Consider the following 16,228-nt stretch of genomic DNA (forward strand, 5'->3'; position numbering starts at 1 on the left):
ACGGGGCCAAGAGTGCTCCTGGTTAGGGCAGCCATGCCTAGTGTGGAAAGAACTCTGCGGTCTAGCTTCGCATGGCTGGAGCCTCTAGTTAAAAAGTGGCCCTGGGTCCTCTAGAGAGTCTCCCTTGATCTCTCAGAACAACGTATCCACTAAGGAATGCCACTCATCTATTTATAGGTTGTATCCACATCAGAGAAAAGTTCCATAGAGCAGAAATGATCTTATTCACTCTGGTGACCTCAGTGCTTTCTCCAGTATCTGGCAAACAGGGAGCCATCAGTAAGCATTTGTTGACTAAACACCAAAACCAGACGGGCTATGCCAAGTACCTAACCAAAACTAAGGTAGGAAGGTCTGCTTCTTACTGGTTGTGAAGACTTGAGAATATGTGCTGGAAAGTAACGAAGTACCTGAAATAGTTACTGGTCTTATTTGGGGAGCAGTGGGAAATCTGGCCTGATAAAGCAGGGCAGGGCCTTGAGAGTAGGCTGACCCTGAATTACACGCAGCAGTGGAAGGTTTCAGAGTCGGGACTGAAGCAGTGCAGCTTGATGGCCCCAAGCAGGATGGACAGAGGTAGGGGATAGAGAAAATAAATGAAGCGTGTGGAAGCCGGTGCCAAGGTTTCAGAGACCAGGGCTGGAACCGACTTCCACCTGCCCCCCTCCCCCAGTGAATCCCGCTGGACTGCATCATGGGGCTGCAAGAGGCAGTTTGGGGGAGTACCAGGCCCAGGTCTGAACGCCCATGGCACTTGTCACACCACTTTTAACAATCTGCCTATTTCACAGACTCCCCAGGAAGCATGTTTCATGCACTAGCTAATGTGAACAGGAATAAACGTTTCATTGCCTTCTGAGGCTCAATTACTTTGGTTAAATGGTAACTTCAGGAAGGTTACTCAAAAGCTGAGCCTGTTTCCTCATCAGTACACTGATCTCACTTCGACCAGCATTACAGTTTGGGCTCAGGCTCAGATGATGTATTTATAGAAAGCTTAGTATACCTGGCAAGGTAATTACTTCCTAGTGTCCAGAACAGAACACTATTCATTTATAAAAACTTTACAGGGATGCCCGGGTGGCTCAGTTGGTTAAGTGTCTGACTCCTGACTCATCATTTCAGCTCAGGTCATCGTTTGTGGGACTGAGCTCTGTGTCGGGCTCTGCACTGACAGGGCAGAACCTGCTTGGTTTTCTCTGTCCCTCCCCAGCTCGCATGCTCTTGCTGTCAAAATAAACATTAAAAAAAAAAAAAAAAAGTCTGCATACCCTAAGCATCTGTGGCAGATTTATGACACATTGCTTTGAGGGTGCCGGCTTGAGACTGTCACCTGCCTGAACCAAACTTCAAAATAATTTACAAACCATTGAGCATCACCCACTGGAACATCCATCAGAGTCTTGTGGGGCAGTCTTCTTCATAAGCAGCACACCCACCTCGACCTTCCAAGACCGTGCCCTGCTTTACCTTTCACTAGGGAGTTATGTCTCCCAGGGGCAACAGACGGGTCTGGTGCACAGCCAGCAGGCACCCACGTCTGTGGAAATGGATTTCCTACGGGGATCTCCAGGAGGCACCTCACAACTGACGACACTCCCCAGCAACGGTTTGTGTCAGGGGGGTCCAGGAACGAAAATACCTAGGGTGCTCACCCTTTAACAACGGTGTGATGCGAATAACTCTCAAGAACAAACGAAGGAGCCGTGATTATGAACTCCAGGTAGAAAACTGCTGTATCTCACCTCCCTCTTCCAAGGGCTATGGGGGGAGGTGGGGGGGGGGAATGGCTGCCGGTCACAATGTCAGCACGTGATGAAGGTAAGAGACTGAACAGTTACACTTTATTCTCCCTGTTCAACTCCAGAGAGCAAGCAAGCAAACAAGCATCCTGCTAGGCATCCAAGGCCCTTCTAGGCTCAGTGGGACAAACTCCAGCTCCGCGTCACTGTCTGGTTTAAGTTTCTTCCTCTGAAAGACACAAAAAGGTTAGAGAAATGAGCCATGCCGTATGGTGAGCTGCTTAGGACTGTCACCACCTCCACTCCGAAGCCTTTCGGTTCCTTGTGGGGCCAACGCGTTTCTGGTGAAGCAGGGAGAGGCGGCTCTGGGCCCACGTGAGTAGCCCAGAGCCCATCTCTCCTCCTCAGACCCCTGGGATCTAAAGGCTCCTGAAAGCAGCTCCCGGTGCCAGACTGGAGGCTGCCCCAAAGTCCGGTCTTGGAACCGTCAGCAAGTTTTACATCAAGGCTACAGAGAGATTGGTGGCCACGAGGCTCGGGCCCTAGCCAGCCTACAGCTCACTCCAGGCTTCAGAACGAGGCCTGCCACACACCTTCTTCCTCCTCCTCCTCCTCCTCCTCTTCCTCCTCGTCCTCATCAGAGCTGAACGTGCCGTCGGGCAGGCTGTAGACGCGGATGACCTGCTTGTTGGGGTCCTTCAGGATGAGGTACTTGCCCTCCTCCAGCTTCATGCAGATGTCGATGACACAGCGCAGGATGCCCCAGGCGTTCTCGACGCTCAGGTTGATCTGGCTGGCAAACTCATTGGGCTTGAACTGCTGGGTGCCCAAGATGACGTGGCGTGAGGAGTCTTTCACGTGGTACCGGGACACGTAACTAGCGGGGTGGGGGGGGGGGAAGGGGTGTTAGTGCCGTGGGGGCGGGGCCACACTGAGACACAGCAATGCCTGGGGCCAAGTGCCGGTTCTTCCCAAGGCAGGGGGAAAGGCAAGCACGGGTCTCTCCGCGCGCACCCCTCCTCTCGGCAGAAGACTTCACGGCCCCCAGACGGGAGTCTCACCCAAGCTTGAGATACTCCGACCCGGCCAGCAAGGCGCAGCAGGTCCATCGGGCCAACTTGTAGCTGTTGTTCTTTAGCTCGGTGGCAATGACAGCCCCTCGCTGGGAGTCCAGCTTCTGACGCCAGTCTACGCCGTTACAGTGCTGCAGGAGGAGAGCCCAGGCATAAGAATGAGGGTGGGCTCCTACCGCCCAAGGACTGGAACCTCCTCCGGCCGAGAAGGGACTCCCCGGGGGCTTGACTTGCAAGTGGGTGAGTCTGCACGTAAATCACAGGTAGGACTGTCATCACCGTAAAGGCAGAGACGTGCCACCCGGCAGACGGCAACTCCTCTCTCCACAAGAGCTTGTCTAGACAAGGACACAACGCACGCACAAGCCGACCGAGTGCCAGATGAATGGCGGGGACAAGGGTTCACCGTGCGTTGTGTGGTAACGAAGGGCTTCGTGGGGGGAACGGGCTAGCTGACCAAGGGGAGGCCAGTGACAGAGGCTGGGTGAGGCATGACCAGAGAGGCACAGAGGGAAAGACAGGCCGGGTCAGCCCTGGGTGGGGGTGGAGGCTGCAGAGGGGAAGGAGGTCGGTCTGGCCTTGTGGATATACATGTGCCCACGAAGGAGGGACCATCTTCCCCAGCCACCTCTTTCTGAGATGTGGGAACTCGAGACCCAGAGGGAAGTGACTGCTGGAAGTTCGCGTGGCACAACGTGTTCAGCCTGTCTCGGTTCATGGCAACCATAGGCGAAAAAAAAACACAACTACTAGAGTTCAAGTAGTTAGACCAAAACCATTCAGGAGCAGTATTTGGACAGATGTGTTTCTTCAAAATTACCCTTGTGAGTTTGCTCTGGCATTTGAAGGGCCTCTCCACAAATCTGTGCCGCTCGACGGAATTAATTGGCAGAGATCAACTGGGTGGGGTGGGGGGGGGTGGGATGGAGGGCACAAGGGTCAGTCAGGAGACAAGTCAATGCACAGTAACAGGCATAATCAACAGCGTCGGAAACTAGGGTGACCGAAGAGTGTGTGTGGGGGAGGGGGACGCGGCGGGGACCATTCGAGGCTGAGCCTAAGGGAGTAGGAGAGACCCAAAGCTGGTACACAGCCGAGCCAGAGATGTGAGGAATCACTGTTAAGAGTTCAAGGCTGAGGCCTGGGGTAGGCCGAGTTCTACGGGGGCCCCCTACGGCGCCTACCCGAGTGCGGGTGGAGGCCGTATGGATGAGGAAACCCTGCTCCGGTGCTTACGCTCCCTTCTGCGTCAGGGATTCTGCACGCGTAATTAAGGTCCCTTAAGGAGACTATGGGTGGGCCTCACCTAACCCCGAATCTCTCAAATCTGGGCATAAGCCAGACACAGAGAAGTCCAAGACCGGAAGAACCTGCCGTGCTGTTTCTGCCTGGAAGACGGAGGGGACCTGTGGCGCAGGATGTGGATGACCCCCAGGGCACGGGGTGTGGTGACCTCTAGGAGCCGAGAGGCCCCAGCTGACGGTGGCAAGAGAACGGGGACCCCAGTCCCATAACTGCAAGAACTCCGAACTCTGCCAACTAGAATGAGCTTGGAAGTTTCTTCCAGAACCTTCAGATTCACTTTAAGCCTCTAGGTTGCTATCATCTGTTATGGAGCAAATGGAAACTAATACAAGGCTGTATGAGGAAGTCGTTATGGCAAAAACAGCCGCGTCGGGAACTGACCCTGAAAGAAAGCTCCACTGGTGTCAAAACAAGTGAAGGGAACCAGGAAATGTACGGGATTAGAGTGAGGGAACAGCACAGAGGGCAAGGCCACACGGCTACAGCGACGCTGAACGCTACAGGGAGGCCTGGAGGACAGTCAGAGAAGAGGCCACTGGCCTCAGAGTTAGGTCTGCAAAAATGCTTCTGGAGTGCTCTTCTGTCAGGTGACGGAGGCTAAGGAACACCCGGGGAGTGGGACTCAGCAGCAGTTAACGTTAATCCCGTGGCTCTAACGAAGTCAGCAGGAAATGGCCCACAGGCTCCATCTCATTAGACCCTTGTTCAACACTGGCTTAGCCCGAGCTGTCCTTCCCTCTGAGGACTCTTTGTTCTATAGCAGCACCCAGGAGCACTGCCACCCACTGCCAGTTCAGGCACAGAAGCCCGGGCAACTTCAGAAAGGGAAGCAGCCCAAAACTCACGGAGCACCAGCACGAGAGGGAAGTAGAGAGTGGAAAAATGAAGGAAGCACATTTCTTTCAAGATGCCTCCCGAAGAGCCAAATCTTAGCTAACCTAACACTCTCTGAGCTCAGTATGTGAAGGAGTTGGAAAAAGGAATCAGAAGGCTGAAGAAGGTAGTGGCTGCAGTAAATGAAAGAACAGCTCAAAGAGCTCCCAGGCTTAGAGGAAACCCGCCAGCCCAGATGAGAGGTCAAAACCAGACGCCTGCAGGGAGCAGACGCCAACGGGAGGTCGGCGTGGAATAGAGAAGGAGAGAGTCCTGTAAGAAGGTAGTTCCTACTGGCTCCCATGTGCAAAGTAAGCAGAAAAGTTCTTCAACCATAACCATGTTCTACACACACACACACACACACACGTTCTCTTTCTCAATGAGGAACTCGGTGGAGAAAAACTCTGAAGACAAAAAAAATCTTGGAAGCTCTGTAAGTAACGCACGGGGAAACGAAACCGAGGTTCGCAAACACCAGCCGGGGACAACACGCTCGCAGGAACTACAGACAGGGTGACGAAGCACGCCTCACCCGGGAATCCCACTCGTTGAGGGTCTTGATGTTGATGAAGGACACTTCCCCGTTGGCTCCGGTCATGACACCATCATGCTCACAACGGACAATAAGGTCGATATCGTCCCCAAGCTTCCACCTGCGGTAACTGCAACGAACAAGGAGCTTATCTGGTCACTGGAGACCCCGCGTTTCAGAGAAGCCACCCCACGCAGGTGGGTTGACATACCGGTATGCGACGGAGGCAACTTCATTCTTGTCCATGTCGTCCTCCACGAACGGGTTTGGGTTGGGGAAGTTGTATCTCTCCTTTCCCTGTAAACAGACAAAGGCGTCACTAGACAGCAAGTACTTGCTTCCAAGCCCATCGGCCAGACCCTGCACTCTGCTTAGTTACAGCCCTGGCCGGCTCCCCGGGGCCCTCGAGGGGGCTGTGGGCTCCCTGCGTGGCGGGTGGCTATTTACCCCTCCTGACTTTAAGCATGAACCCCGATGGATCTCGAATGCTTATACGTGTTGCCGGCGAGCTTCGAGTATCTCATTTAATTAGCAGCCACGCCCCTCCTGTTTCATTTTGCCCCACAGCACACATCACCGTTTGTCACAACCTAGGTTTACAGTCTTTCTTCCTCCACGATAACTTAGCCTCCTAAGGGCAGGAACTTTGTGTACTGCTATATCCTCAACACCTAAACGCTGTATTTGTATAGATCAGCGTTATCTGTCCGACACCGAAGGTATCTATACGGCTTATCTGTGGAAGGTAAGTATTATTAGTATCCTGACTTTCCAGACAAGAAACCTACCCCACACCCCAAAGCTCTAAAGCACTGGATCTAAGGTTCGGTCAGGCAGCCTGACCTCAAAGCCCCAGCCTGGAGCTCCTCTGTGACAGGCGGGGACCCTGTCTGTCCTGCTCGGTCCCACAACCCCGGAGCCTACCACAAAGCAGACGTTCAGTAAACGGTAGCTGACGAAACAGAAGCCGATGCCCAGACGCTCTCACCGCCTCACCATTCTCAAGCACTGCTGGGAGAAGTTGTGGTTGATGTAGGTCGCTTCCATGGCCAAGTTGCGGGGCGAGTTGAAGGAGTTGCCTTCGTCTTGTGGGGGCTCGTTGGCGGTCTCACTCACCGTCAGGAGGTCTGCAAAAGCGGCAGCGTGGTCACGCACCCGTGAAACCGGGTCGCCCATGGTGTGCCTGGCACTGCAGGGAGGGGCCAGTGACGCAGGCCTGTCCTTCCAAGACCCACCACCTACTCATATGGCTCCGTCAAGTGTGGGCAGGCTGGGGAGGGAGTGGGGAGTGCTGCCGGGTAACTTTAGATCCCCTCTAATGTCACAGTCGAGCGAGCTGTAAGAAGGCTACCCCATTTCAATCTGTTTGGATTCTTCAAGAGCCTGTCTGATTTTGTTAGCTTTTTAACAAAGAGAGGGCCCCAAGGCTCAGGCGTAGAATGTAATTGTATCATTCTGTCTCACTGCCGTTAGTTCTCAGCGACCTGGTTTCCCCCCATGGCGTGCGCGCACACGTCTGTGTCGTGTGAAATACAGGCAAATGTATTTTTCCCTATATAAACACACCGACGTGAAGAAGAAAAAGCATTAAAAAAAACGTGAAGGTAACGTTAAAGGTGCTACGGAGAGCTGGAAGTCAGGAAAGTGCCATTCAAACGGGTAACGCTTGCCAGCACAGTGCTGGGGTCCCGGGAGGACTCAGGAAGCTGGCACCTCGAGCTGGGACAGCAGGGACCGTCCTTCCCTCTGCCAGGCCTCTCAGGGGGCTGGGAGGGCTTTGGCCACAGCTGTCACTGCCCGTGGGGAGACAGGCCACCTCCCAGCCCCGCTCCAGGACCAGGGACTTGCTCTGAGCCCTCAGAACACCCAACCCCGTCGCGTCGCTCCCAGACAGGCTTCTTACCAAAGTCAGAGTTGTCCCTCTTGTCGAAGAAGAGCTTGGACCCGACTCTCTGCACAACGATGTCCCAGGAGTACACAGAGCGGGTGCAGCTCATCAGCGTGGCCAGAATGGCATCGGTGGCAAACACGTTCCCCTGAGTTTTTGCCAGCTGCAAAGAGGGCAGAGAGCAAGATGTGAAGACACTCCAGTCTCACTGCCCATTTGCACGGAGGACTCGTTTGCAAGGGGCCCTCACACCCTCCTGCGCGCACGCACCCCTCTAGCCATGTGAGGAGCATGTGTGCGGCAGATCTGCCTGCTGGCAGTCCCCACCTTAGGGTACGAGGGACCCTGCGGCTCTCCGAGCGCCCACGACGTTCCAGGATGGCACCTCACACCCCTCACCCCGGTGGCATGTGGTAAGCGCCTCCGACCCACTTCAGAGGTAGGAGATGCGAGGGGGTGGTGCCGGGAAGAGCGGCAGGGCTGGGAAGCGGGCCCGGCTCTGCTCTATTACCAGCATCAGGGGCTAACCAGCAAGGGGCCTGTACTTCCACCTAATCCTGTCTGATTCAGGAGCGTCGCATCTAAAGGGCTTTCCGAGGGGCGCCTGGGCGGCTCAGTCGGTTAAGCCGGCGACCTGGGCTCAGGTCATGATTTCGTGGTCCGTGAGTTCGAGCCCCACGTCAGGCTCTGTGCTGACAGTTCAGAGCCTGGAGCCTGTTTCAGATTCTCTGTCTCCCTCTCTCTCTGCCCCTAACCCACTCGCATTCTGTCTCGGTCTCTCTCAAAAATAAATAAACATTAAATAAATAAATAAATACATAAAAACAGAACTAAAAACATGGAAACTGGGGGTACCTGGGTGGCTCAGTCGGTTAAGCGTCTGATTTCGGCTCAGGTTATGATCTCACGGTTCGTGGGTTTGAGCCCCATGTCAGGCTCTGTGCTGACAGCTCAAAGCCTGGAGCCTGATTCAGATTCTGTGTCTCCCTGTCTCTCTGACCCTCCCCCGTTCATGCTGTCTCCGTCTCAAAAATAAATAAACGTTAAAAAAAATAATAATAATAAAAAAATAAAATAAAATAAAGGGCTTTCCAAGGCTCAGATGATTCACGTAGGTCCCCGCGGGCTCTGTTCCTCCTGAGGCCTCAGCTGTAGAGGCCGGCGGCACTCCCCACACAGGGGGGTGGCGAGCGGCGGAAGGGGGCGCCCACCTTTCGGATGACCGGGTCGTCCGTGGTGGTGACGGTGTGGAAGATGCGCTTGATGCTCCGCAGCGGCTTCTCACTCCTCGTGGTGATGCGGTCAAAGGCCTTGTCGTAGTATTCCAGGGCCCCACAGCACTCACTGAGGGGAGGCGGGGAAGACACGCAAAGCAAATGGGAAGGAGATCAGCTGTTTGTTTGAATCTGCTTCAGGTAAGCAGCTCTTTGAAACATCAGGGAAAGCTTTCCTGTGGACGACCTGTGGTCTTTCTCGTCCTGCGGAAAGAGCTCTCTTTTGCTCATGAGGTCAGGAAGCGGAAAGAAATCTCAAGTTTAACGTCAGCGAACTCTCTGCTGGTCCCCTCTTGGCCCTGAGTTTTAAAAATTGTATCTGTTGGGCGCCTGGCATCTGACTCTCGATTTCGGCTCAGGTCATGATCTCACCGTTCATGAGTTCAAGCCTCGCATCAGGCTCCGCGCTGGCAGTGTGGAGCCTGCTTGGGTTTCCCTCTCTCAATCTCTCTCTCTCTCTCTCTGCCCTTTCTTTCCCTGCTTGTGCTCTCTCTCTCTCTCAAAATAAAATAAACTTAAAAAAAAAATTAAAAAGTGTCTGTTAATCTTATACAATGTATTTAAACGCCTGCCAATCCTTTTTGGAAACACTAAGGTTTGAGGAAACATTCACTGCCAGCTGGTCCACACAAGTGCACGGGGGAAGGTAGCAAAAGACGCCACTTACATGTCCTGAGGCTCTGACACTTCCAAGTAGCGCATCTTCATTAACTGAGGAAAGTCCATTTCCTCTTTCACCTCCCAGTCACTACGGACTTCCACTGAAGAGTCTCGGGGTTTCTGCAGTGCAAAACCAGGGGAGGGAAGAAAGTTACAGCCAGTGCGAGGCAGAAGCAAAAGGCAGCTTAGCAGCGCGAAGGGCTTTTAGCCAGTAAACGTGTCCAGAACGTTTACCACGTGCTGGGTGCTGTAGGAGCCAGAATCCCTGACCCTGAATTCGGAGTTTACAATCTCGAAGGGGAACGAAGGAGTCAAGGGGTCAAAAACAACCCGGGAACTTGACTCCCACGTAATGCCGGCGCCCAGGGAACGTACGTGTTTTCCGTGTGTATGGGTTCTTCCTAAAGAAGCCGTGGCAGCTTCTTTTATTTCTCTCTGGACGTCAGCTATTTACCCTTGACATAGAAACATCACATCCAGAAAAATCTAACCGCCACAATCTGGAGCTCCTCACTTGCCCTCACGTGTTCTTCATTTATCACAGTGTCCGCACGAGCATTTGTACGCGAACGTTCATGGCAGCGTTTTTCATAATAGCAACAGGTGGAAACCACCCAGACGGCCATGTACTGGTGAACGTGTACGCAAAACGCAGTGTGGGGGCACCTGGGTGGCTCAGTCGGTTAAGCTTCCGACTTTAGTTCAGGTCATGATCTTGCCTTTTGTGGGTCCGAGCCCGGCATTGGGCTCTGTGCTGACAGTTCAGAGCCTGGAGCCTGCTTCAAGTTGTGTCTCCTTCTCTCTCTCAAAAATAAGTAACGTTAAAAAAAAAAAACAACAACAACCAAAAAACCAGCCACAAAAACGCAGTGTGTCCACACAACCAATTCAGCAATGTGCCGACACACGCCACAACAGGGATGAACTGTGAAGGGAGCTACACAAAAGACCACATGTCGTAGGATCCTATTTATGTGAAATGTCCAGAAGAGGCACATCCAGAGACAGAAAAGACCGGTGGCAGCCAAGGGCTGGGGAGAACCGGGGCCGGCTGCCGAAGGGTATGTGTTGTTTTCACAACGATTCAAACGTTCTGAAACCGGCGAATATGTGTGAATATACCAAGAGCCACTGACTTGTACACTTTCAATGAGTGGATGGTGTGATATGTGAATTACGTTTCAATAAAGCAGTTACAAAACCAAACACATACGTGAAACTGAATTTCTAGACAGAACTCTGGTGTGGATACACTACCTGTGACTTCTGGTCCCATTTTTGCCTCACTCCGAACTGTTTCTGAAATTTTTTCTGCAGTCGTATGCGTTCTCTAGAAAGACAAGAAGACTGCTTTTGGTGCAGATCTTTGAGTCACTGGCTTTTCAAAAGGCAGAAAAGCTGCCATTCTCTTCGGCTGAACCTCAGCATCATTAGTGACTTCTCTGAACTAAGAAAACAGGGACTTCGTGAAAAAGAGGAGACCTTAAGAGTGTTATAGGAGGCATACTGCCCCCCAGCACCCACCAGCTGGGTTTTACTCGCCCTATGGACGGTCCAATGGCAGCACCAGCCTGGGTGTGGCTGCCGCACCGCACAGCTGACAGGGCCCAGCTGAGCCCCAGAGCTCATCTTACCTACCCTCGCTTCTGGCCAGTGCACATGGCCACTGCCAGGGACCTTCCCGCCATGCTATCTGCCAAGAACTGGCCCTTGGAAAATGAGGCCAGGCTACACCAGTGGCTTAACGGCCTTCAGGAAGGAATTTTTGCTTGTTTGGCAGTGACGGGGAAGACCACCGTTGGCCTAGTGATTTCAGAGCACAGTTGGTCCCGGAAGAACAACTCAATCCAGGAGGATGTGGGAAACCTCACCTCTCCTTCTGCTTGGCGCTCTTAGGCAGGGTCTGCAGGTTGAACTGCAACATGTTCCGTCGATCTTTGTCTCTGCGGAGGTTCCGCTGGGAATCAAGAAAAAACATCCATGCTAAAACCTTGGGGATCTGACCAACAGCAGGGAGCGCCCAGCGGGAGGTCTGTACTTGGAATTGGCTTAGACGTTCACATGACATTTTTTATTGAAGTAGGTTTATGGGCCCTTGTTAGAGTTGTAGTTTGCCTCTTTATACATAGGAAGATGCAGCCCGACCGGACCATCTACTTAATAAAGCCTGCACAAAGCAATTAAATGAGGCATCAGGCATCTTTTTACCTGGCACAAACACCCCACTCTCAGCACAGAGGCATGAGGTCCTGGCCACTGGTCAGCAGAAAGCTAAACTATTTAGACCATCTCTGGACCCAGCCCACGTTTACTTTAGCGCAACGTGTCACCGGTCAGCTACTTGGGAGTCACTGGAAGACCTAGGAGAACACACTTTCCTCCCGTCACTATGTGCAAGGAAGCACTTTTAGCGGTGGCAGCCACGGGTAATGGCCCCAAGACGGTCAGATTGCCGGCTCTTGGCCTACCTGTGCAAATCGCATCCGATTCCGCTGGTAGGCGGTTTTCTGTGTGCGTGCTGTGTCCACCAGCTGGAAACTGGTTTCATCCTCCTCGTGGAAATAAGCATACTGACTTCCACCACCGAACTGAGAGGAGTACTTATCTGCAGGCAAAGGGGACGACGTGTAACAGATACTACCTACAGACTCTGCACACCTGCTCTTCTAAAGCCCTGCTAAAGCCCTGCTAGTTCTTTTAGAACTTTTTTTTTTTTAAACATTTTTAGTTATTTTTGAGAGACAGAGCACAACTGGGAAAGGGGCAGAGAGAGACGGAGACACAGAATCTGAAGCAGGCTCTGAGCTGTCAGCACTGAGCCCGACGTGGAGCTTGAACTCACGCACCGTGAGATCATGACCGGAGCTGAAGTCGGATGTTTAACCAACTGGGCCACCCAGGCGCCCCTAAAGCCCTGCTATTTCGAGTGTGCTCTCAGGACCCTTAACGGAAATGCACGTTGATGGACTCCGCCCAGCCCCACTACGTCAGAATCAATGTTTTCAGAAGATCCCCAGGTGATTCTTGTGCACATTCCAGTCTGAAAAGCTCTGGTCTAAAGAAATTTCTAAGTCAAGACAGAGTCTGAGTTCCTTAAGATAAGCCCATTTCACACCCTGCTTTACTCTATGAGGACAGGAATTAAGGTTTACTACTCCAGAAAGGGCAGATATGGGGTATGTGTTATGCAAATATGCAACCACTTACATCATCTGGTACCCCAAGCAGACAGGTCTAATGGGTTATGATATACTTTACTGTTGACCCTAGCCTCAGATCATCCTAACTGGTTACTCACTCCGACTAAGCCACTTCCAACAATCTCAACCAGTACAGGAAAAAACGAGACGACAACACCAACACCACCAACCCATCTACTGTATCAAGATCTTAAAATCAGGGCTTGTAGACCTGGAGTCCACCGATTGGCTTCACAGGTTCGGTAAATCCCAGGCACTAGGGTACCAAATGGGAAGGAGTTCAACAGATCTGTGAAAGGGTTTATGTCTCCCTAAACGCGGAAGGAAAAAAAATCCCACTGTAAAGGTTAAACCTCCTTAATGACCAGTCTTTAGTTTGGGGACCGTTTCAAAAAAATGTATGTGGTTATTGTCTACAGTTCAGCTCCTGCCCCTAAAAACTATGTGTTATCGTTAGCAAAACATCCTGGAATGTTTTTGGATGGAGGTCACTGGAAAAAGTAACAATCCTCCCAAGGCCTTGATCTGGGCGGTCAGTTGAACACTTACTCGTGTACCTCTTATCTTGATATGTGGCACCTGTCCAGTCTGCAACCTGTGAGGCAACAAGAGAAGACAGAGCACGCAGGTCAATCAGGCAAGTTTCTGCTGACCCAGAAGCCCCCGTACGCGAAGACGCAGTCTGGGAAAGTGTAAGGACTGGCTCACGATGCCTCTGCCAAGTGCCCAGCTCTCCCGTGACTACTGGAAGGACCCAGACGTTATAGCTGTTCCCAGCCAGCGTCTCCGTGAGGAGCACAGGAGTTAAATTCTTTTGAGAGAATAAAATCGAAACGATCTAACGACGACAGCGGTCACGGCTCGAGAGAGTCACCGTCACTGACGGGCCAAGTACCTTTCCTAGTCGATCTCCTTTGCTGAACGGCTGGTAGGGCATATCCCGAAACTGCTCAGGAACCGCACAGGGACCCCAACCCGAGGGGTTGTCCTGGATCACAGGTGTCATGAACTTTGCCATCTTCTAGAATCTTAAAGATACAAATAATGTGAGGAGATTTGTGAAGAAAGGCCTCCAAGCACAAAAAGCCTTCCATTCGAGGTAAGCTAGGACAGAATGATAAAATCAGAAAAGCGACACACAAAATGGAAGTCACAGATAATACTGTGAGTACTTAAAACTCAGAGGACAAATACGAAGACTCATTTACCGTATTGTGCTGCTTGTGACACCCACTTTTTCCACTATAATATCTTTGAAACAAGGCTGCATCTTCCGCTTGATGGGCTGTCTCACCTTAATCGGCAGTTTTTCTTTCTTAGTCTACATACGACAGTGGTGCTTCTTAAACTCAGCGGGGTCTCAGATTTGATGGAATGTAGTAACCTTTTCTCAAGCGTAATAACCACGATCTAGTTTCCAGAAACACCTTCACCAAGGCAAACAATCCGTAGCATCCCTAAGCCTCAGTCTTTTCATCTGTAAAGTGAGTGAGACCCTTGTCTAATTCATAGCACAAGACCAGGGTCAAAGACTTAATAGTTACGCATATGAAAATGCCTTCGCTGTAAAATGCCACACCATTACTACTTAGACTTGCAAAAATACATTTACACACAGTGCCGGGAAAGAGTCCGTAAGTATATCCCACTATTCAACTTTTCTTTCTCATTCTCCCAATTTTCTGCCATCAGTGCAAACCCTCACGCAGAGCAAGTGGACAGAGCCTGTCAGAAAGCTGACGTTACCATGAACCTTAGGTCGTAGAAGTGGCCTATCATCACATGTTCGTAATATTACGAGTACCAGGTATTGTTCTTAGTGTTTACTCTGCACCAATTCAGTAAATCCTCCCAATGATCCTGGCGTAGCGGCTAGTATCATCCCCACTCTTCAGGTAAGAAAATTGAGGCACAGAGAAGCTAAGAAGTTGTTCAAATTTGCAATGCTAGTCGACGAAAAAATCTGAACCAAAGCAGTCTGGCTGGAATTCACACTCTGTGTGAGGCTACAGCTCCTCTCGAGAGAGAAAAACCCAGGGGCTACAGAGCACATCTCTGCCTGACGGTTTCTATCAAAAACCTCATCATCCATCATAATCCTCAGGTGAGCTCCCAGAGGAAAATTCACTACACGAGTATTTCTGGAGGCAGCCATCAAAGCACACAGGCACAGTGACCTTAGTAAGTTCTCAGTGTCCCATGACAGGGAGAGAGATTCAGGCTTCCTCCAGAAGTGATACCTGGGTGACAGCAACAGGGACCTTCGTCCTTCAACTCTACGCTTAAGCTACACTACAGAAAGGGGACTGAGGGCAGGCGTGGCAGTTTCAAGACAATTCACACTAAAATACGTATTTATGGAGCTCCTACAATGTCAGACACTATGCTAAATTAAAAATTTGCAGCTCAGCTGTCGATCCGTCCATTGTTTCAAAAACAGACTTGATTTCCAGGGTGGTCTGCACCAAGTCCAACATTCTTGCCATTACGTTATAGCTGGGCAGCAGGCTGAGAAAAATGGGGTGTTACTTTTTACAATGTTTATTTTTGAGAGAGACAGCATGAGTGGGGCAGGAGCAGAGAGAGAGAGAGACACAGAATCCGAAGCAGGCTCCAGGCTCTGAGCTGTCAGCACAGAGCCCGATGCGGGGCTCGAACTCACGGGGTGTGAGATCATGACCTGAGCGGAAGTTCGATGTTTAACCAACTGAGCCACCCAGGCACCCCGAAAAAAATGGGGATTTAGACTATACCTAGTAACCCAGTAATGATGTTTCAAAACGTTTAAGAAATCGAGTCCTCTCTCACAGCTCAAGAAGGAAACAGACCCAAGGCTTGGCATACATTTCTCCAGGGGGAGGAAGTCCCCTGGCTTCAACCCATTCAAAATAAGAGCGAGCAGAACAGAACCAGAAGCAGAAAGAGCCACTCTGTTATATCGAAGTGACAGCTGTACTGGCTACAGGACAGGGTGGGGAGGCCACCACAGGGCAGTCAGAAGGGCCCACGGCTGGCAGGGCACGGTATTGTGCAGATTACCGTGGCCACCACAGATCATATGCCATCAGTCCCTGGGGGGAGAGTTTCAAATCAAAGATCACACCTGCTCCACCACAGCCTTCCATTTCACAGAAAAGGAAAGAAAACCTAAGGACTGCGGACTCCTCAGAGCAGGATCGAACACTGCTCAGCTTGGTACAGTCAGTACCTCCTTCCACGGCAGCTCAGAGAGCCTCTGATCGCTTTGAAAAGACCCTGAGACCCAAAGGGGTTAAGTGGTATTATCAAAGTCGCTCAGTCCGTGGCCGCAAAGCGGAGCCCAAGGTCAGAGAACCTTACCCATAAGGCCGTGCCCCGCATCCCTAAGTGTGTCGGGCCTGGGGTCCCCGAAAGGCGGATTCGTGCCCCGCCCAGCTGAGCAGAAGTGGCCGGAGACGTACGAGAGGCCTCTTCCGGAAGGCCCCCGAAGGCTGCGCTCAGCCCAAACCGGCTCCAGAGATACGGAGAACCTTAAGGGACACTCCACTCACCTGTAAAGGCCTCAGGCGGCCCCGATGGCGAGAGATGGTCCAGGCCGAAGACCACACACCCAGCAGCCCTCGGAGGAACAGAGAGGGAAAAGGAGAGAAGATGCGCGCGCAGCGGCCGGCGCCGTAAACACAACCGACGCCGTCGTAA

At 51.9% G+C, this 16,228-nt stretch overlaps 1 protein-coding gene across 2 annotated transcripts; it reads right to left on the minus strand.

Moving 5' to 3' along the window:
- Positions 1-1,816: 1,816 nt before the first annotated feature.
- Positions 1,817-16,214, minus strand: EIF3D (eukaryotic translation initiation factor 3 subunit D). 2 transcript variants are annotated; one of them, XM_047865744.1, is made up of 16 exons: positions 16,081-16,209; positions 13,759-14,027; positions 13,446-13,578; positions 13,100-13,145; positions 11,819-11,955; positions 11,222-11,307; positions 10,608-10,680; positions 9,358-9,470; positions 8,628-8,760; positions 7,432-7,579; positions 6,525-6,655; positions 5,740-5,825; positions 5,529-5,658; positions 2,804-2,946; positions 2,336-2,619; positions 1,817-1,971 (listed from the first exon to the last, which is right to left on the minus strand). In XM_047865744.1, the coding sequence occupies exons 3-16, from the start codon at positions 13,566-13,568 to the stop codon at positions 1,958-1,960; spliced, it is 1,647 nt and encodes a 548-aa protein (XP_047721700.1). In that variant the 5' UTR covers positions 13,569-13,578; positions 13,759-14,027; positions 16,081-16,209; the 3' UTR covers positions 1,817-1,957. The 2 variants fall into 2 exon arrangements, with proteins under 2 accessions (XP_047721700.1, XP_047721699.1); XM_047865743.1 differs by lacking the exon at positions 13,759-14,027 and having other exon boundaries at positions 16,081-16,214.
- Between the last annotated feature and the right edge of the window lie 14 nt (positions 16,215-16,228).

Source organism: Prionailurus viverrinus, chromosome B4, assembly GCF_022837055.1.
Source record: "Prionailurus viverrinus isolate Anna chromosome B4, UM_Priviv_1.0, whole genome shotgun sequence".
In the NCBI taxonomy this organism is placed as follows: Eukaryota; Metazoa; Chordata; class Mammalia; order Carnivora; family Felidae; genus Prionailurus; species Prionailurus viverrinus.

Excerpts from the sequence above, each read along its gene's own strand:
- EIF3D (XM_047865743.1), bottom strand. The coding sequence starts at position 13,568 with ATGGCAAAGTTCATGACACCTGTGATCCAGGACAACCCCTCGGGTTGG. Across the intron at positions 10,681-11,221 it reads AGCGCCAAGCAGAAGGAGAG|AGAACGCATACGACTGCAGA; the intron begins GTGAGGTTTCCC and ends TTGTCTTTCTAG. Across the intron at positions 2,947-5,528 it reads TCAACGAGTGGGATTCCCGG|CACTGTAACGGCGTAGACTG; the intron begins GTGAGGCGTGCT and ends CTCCTCCTGCAG.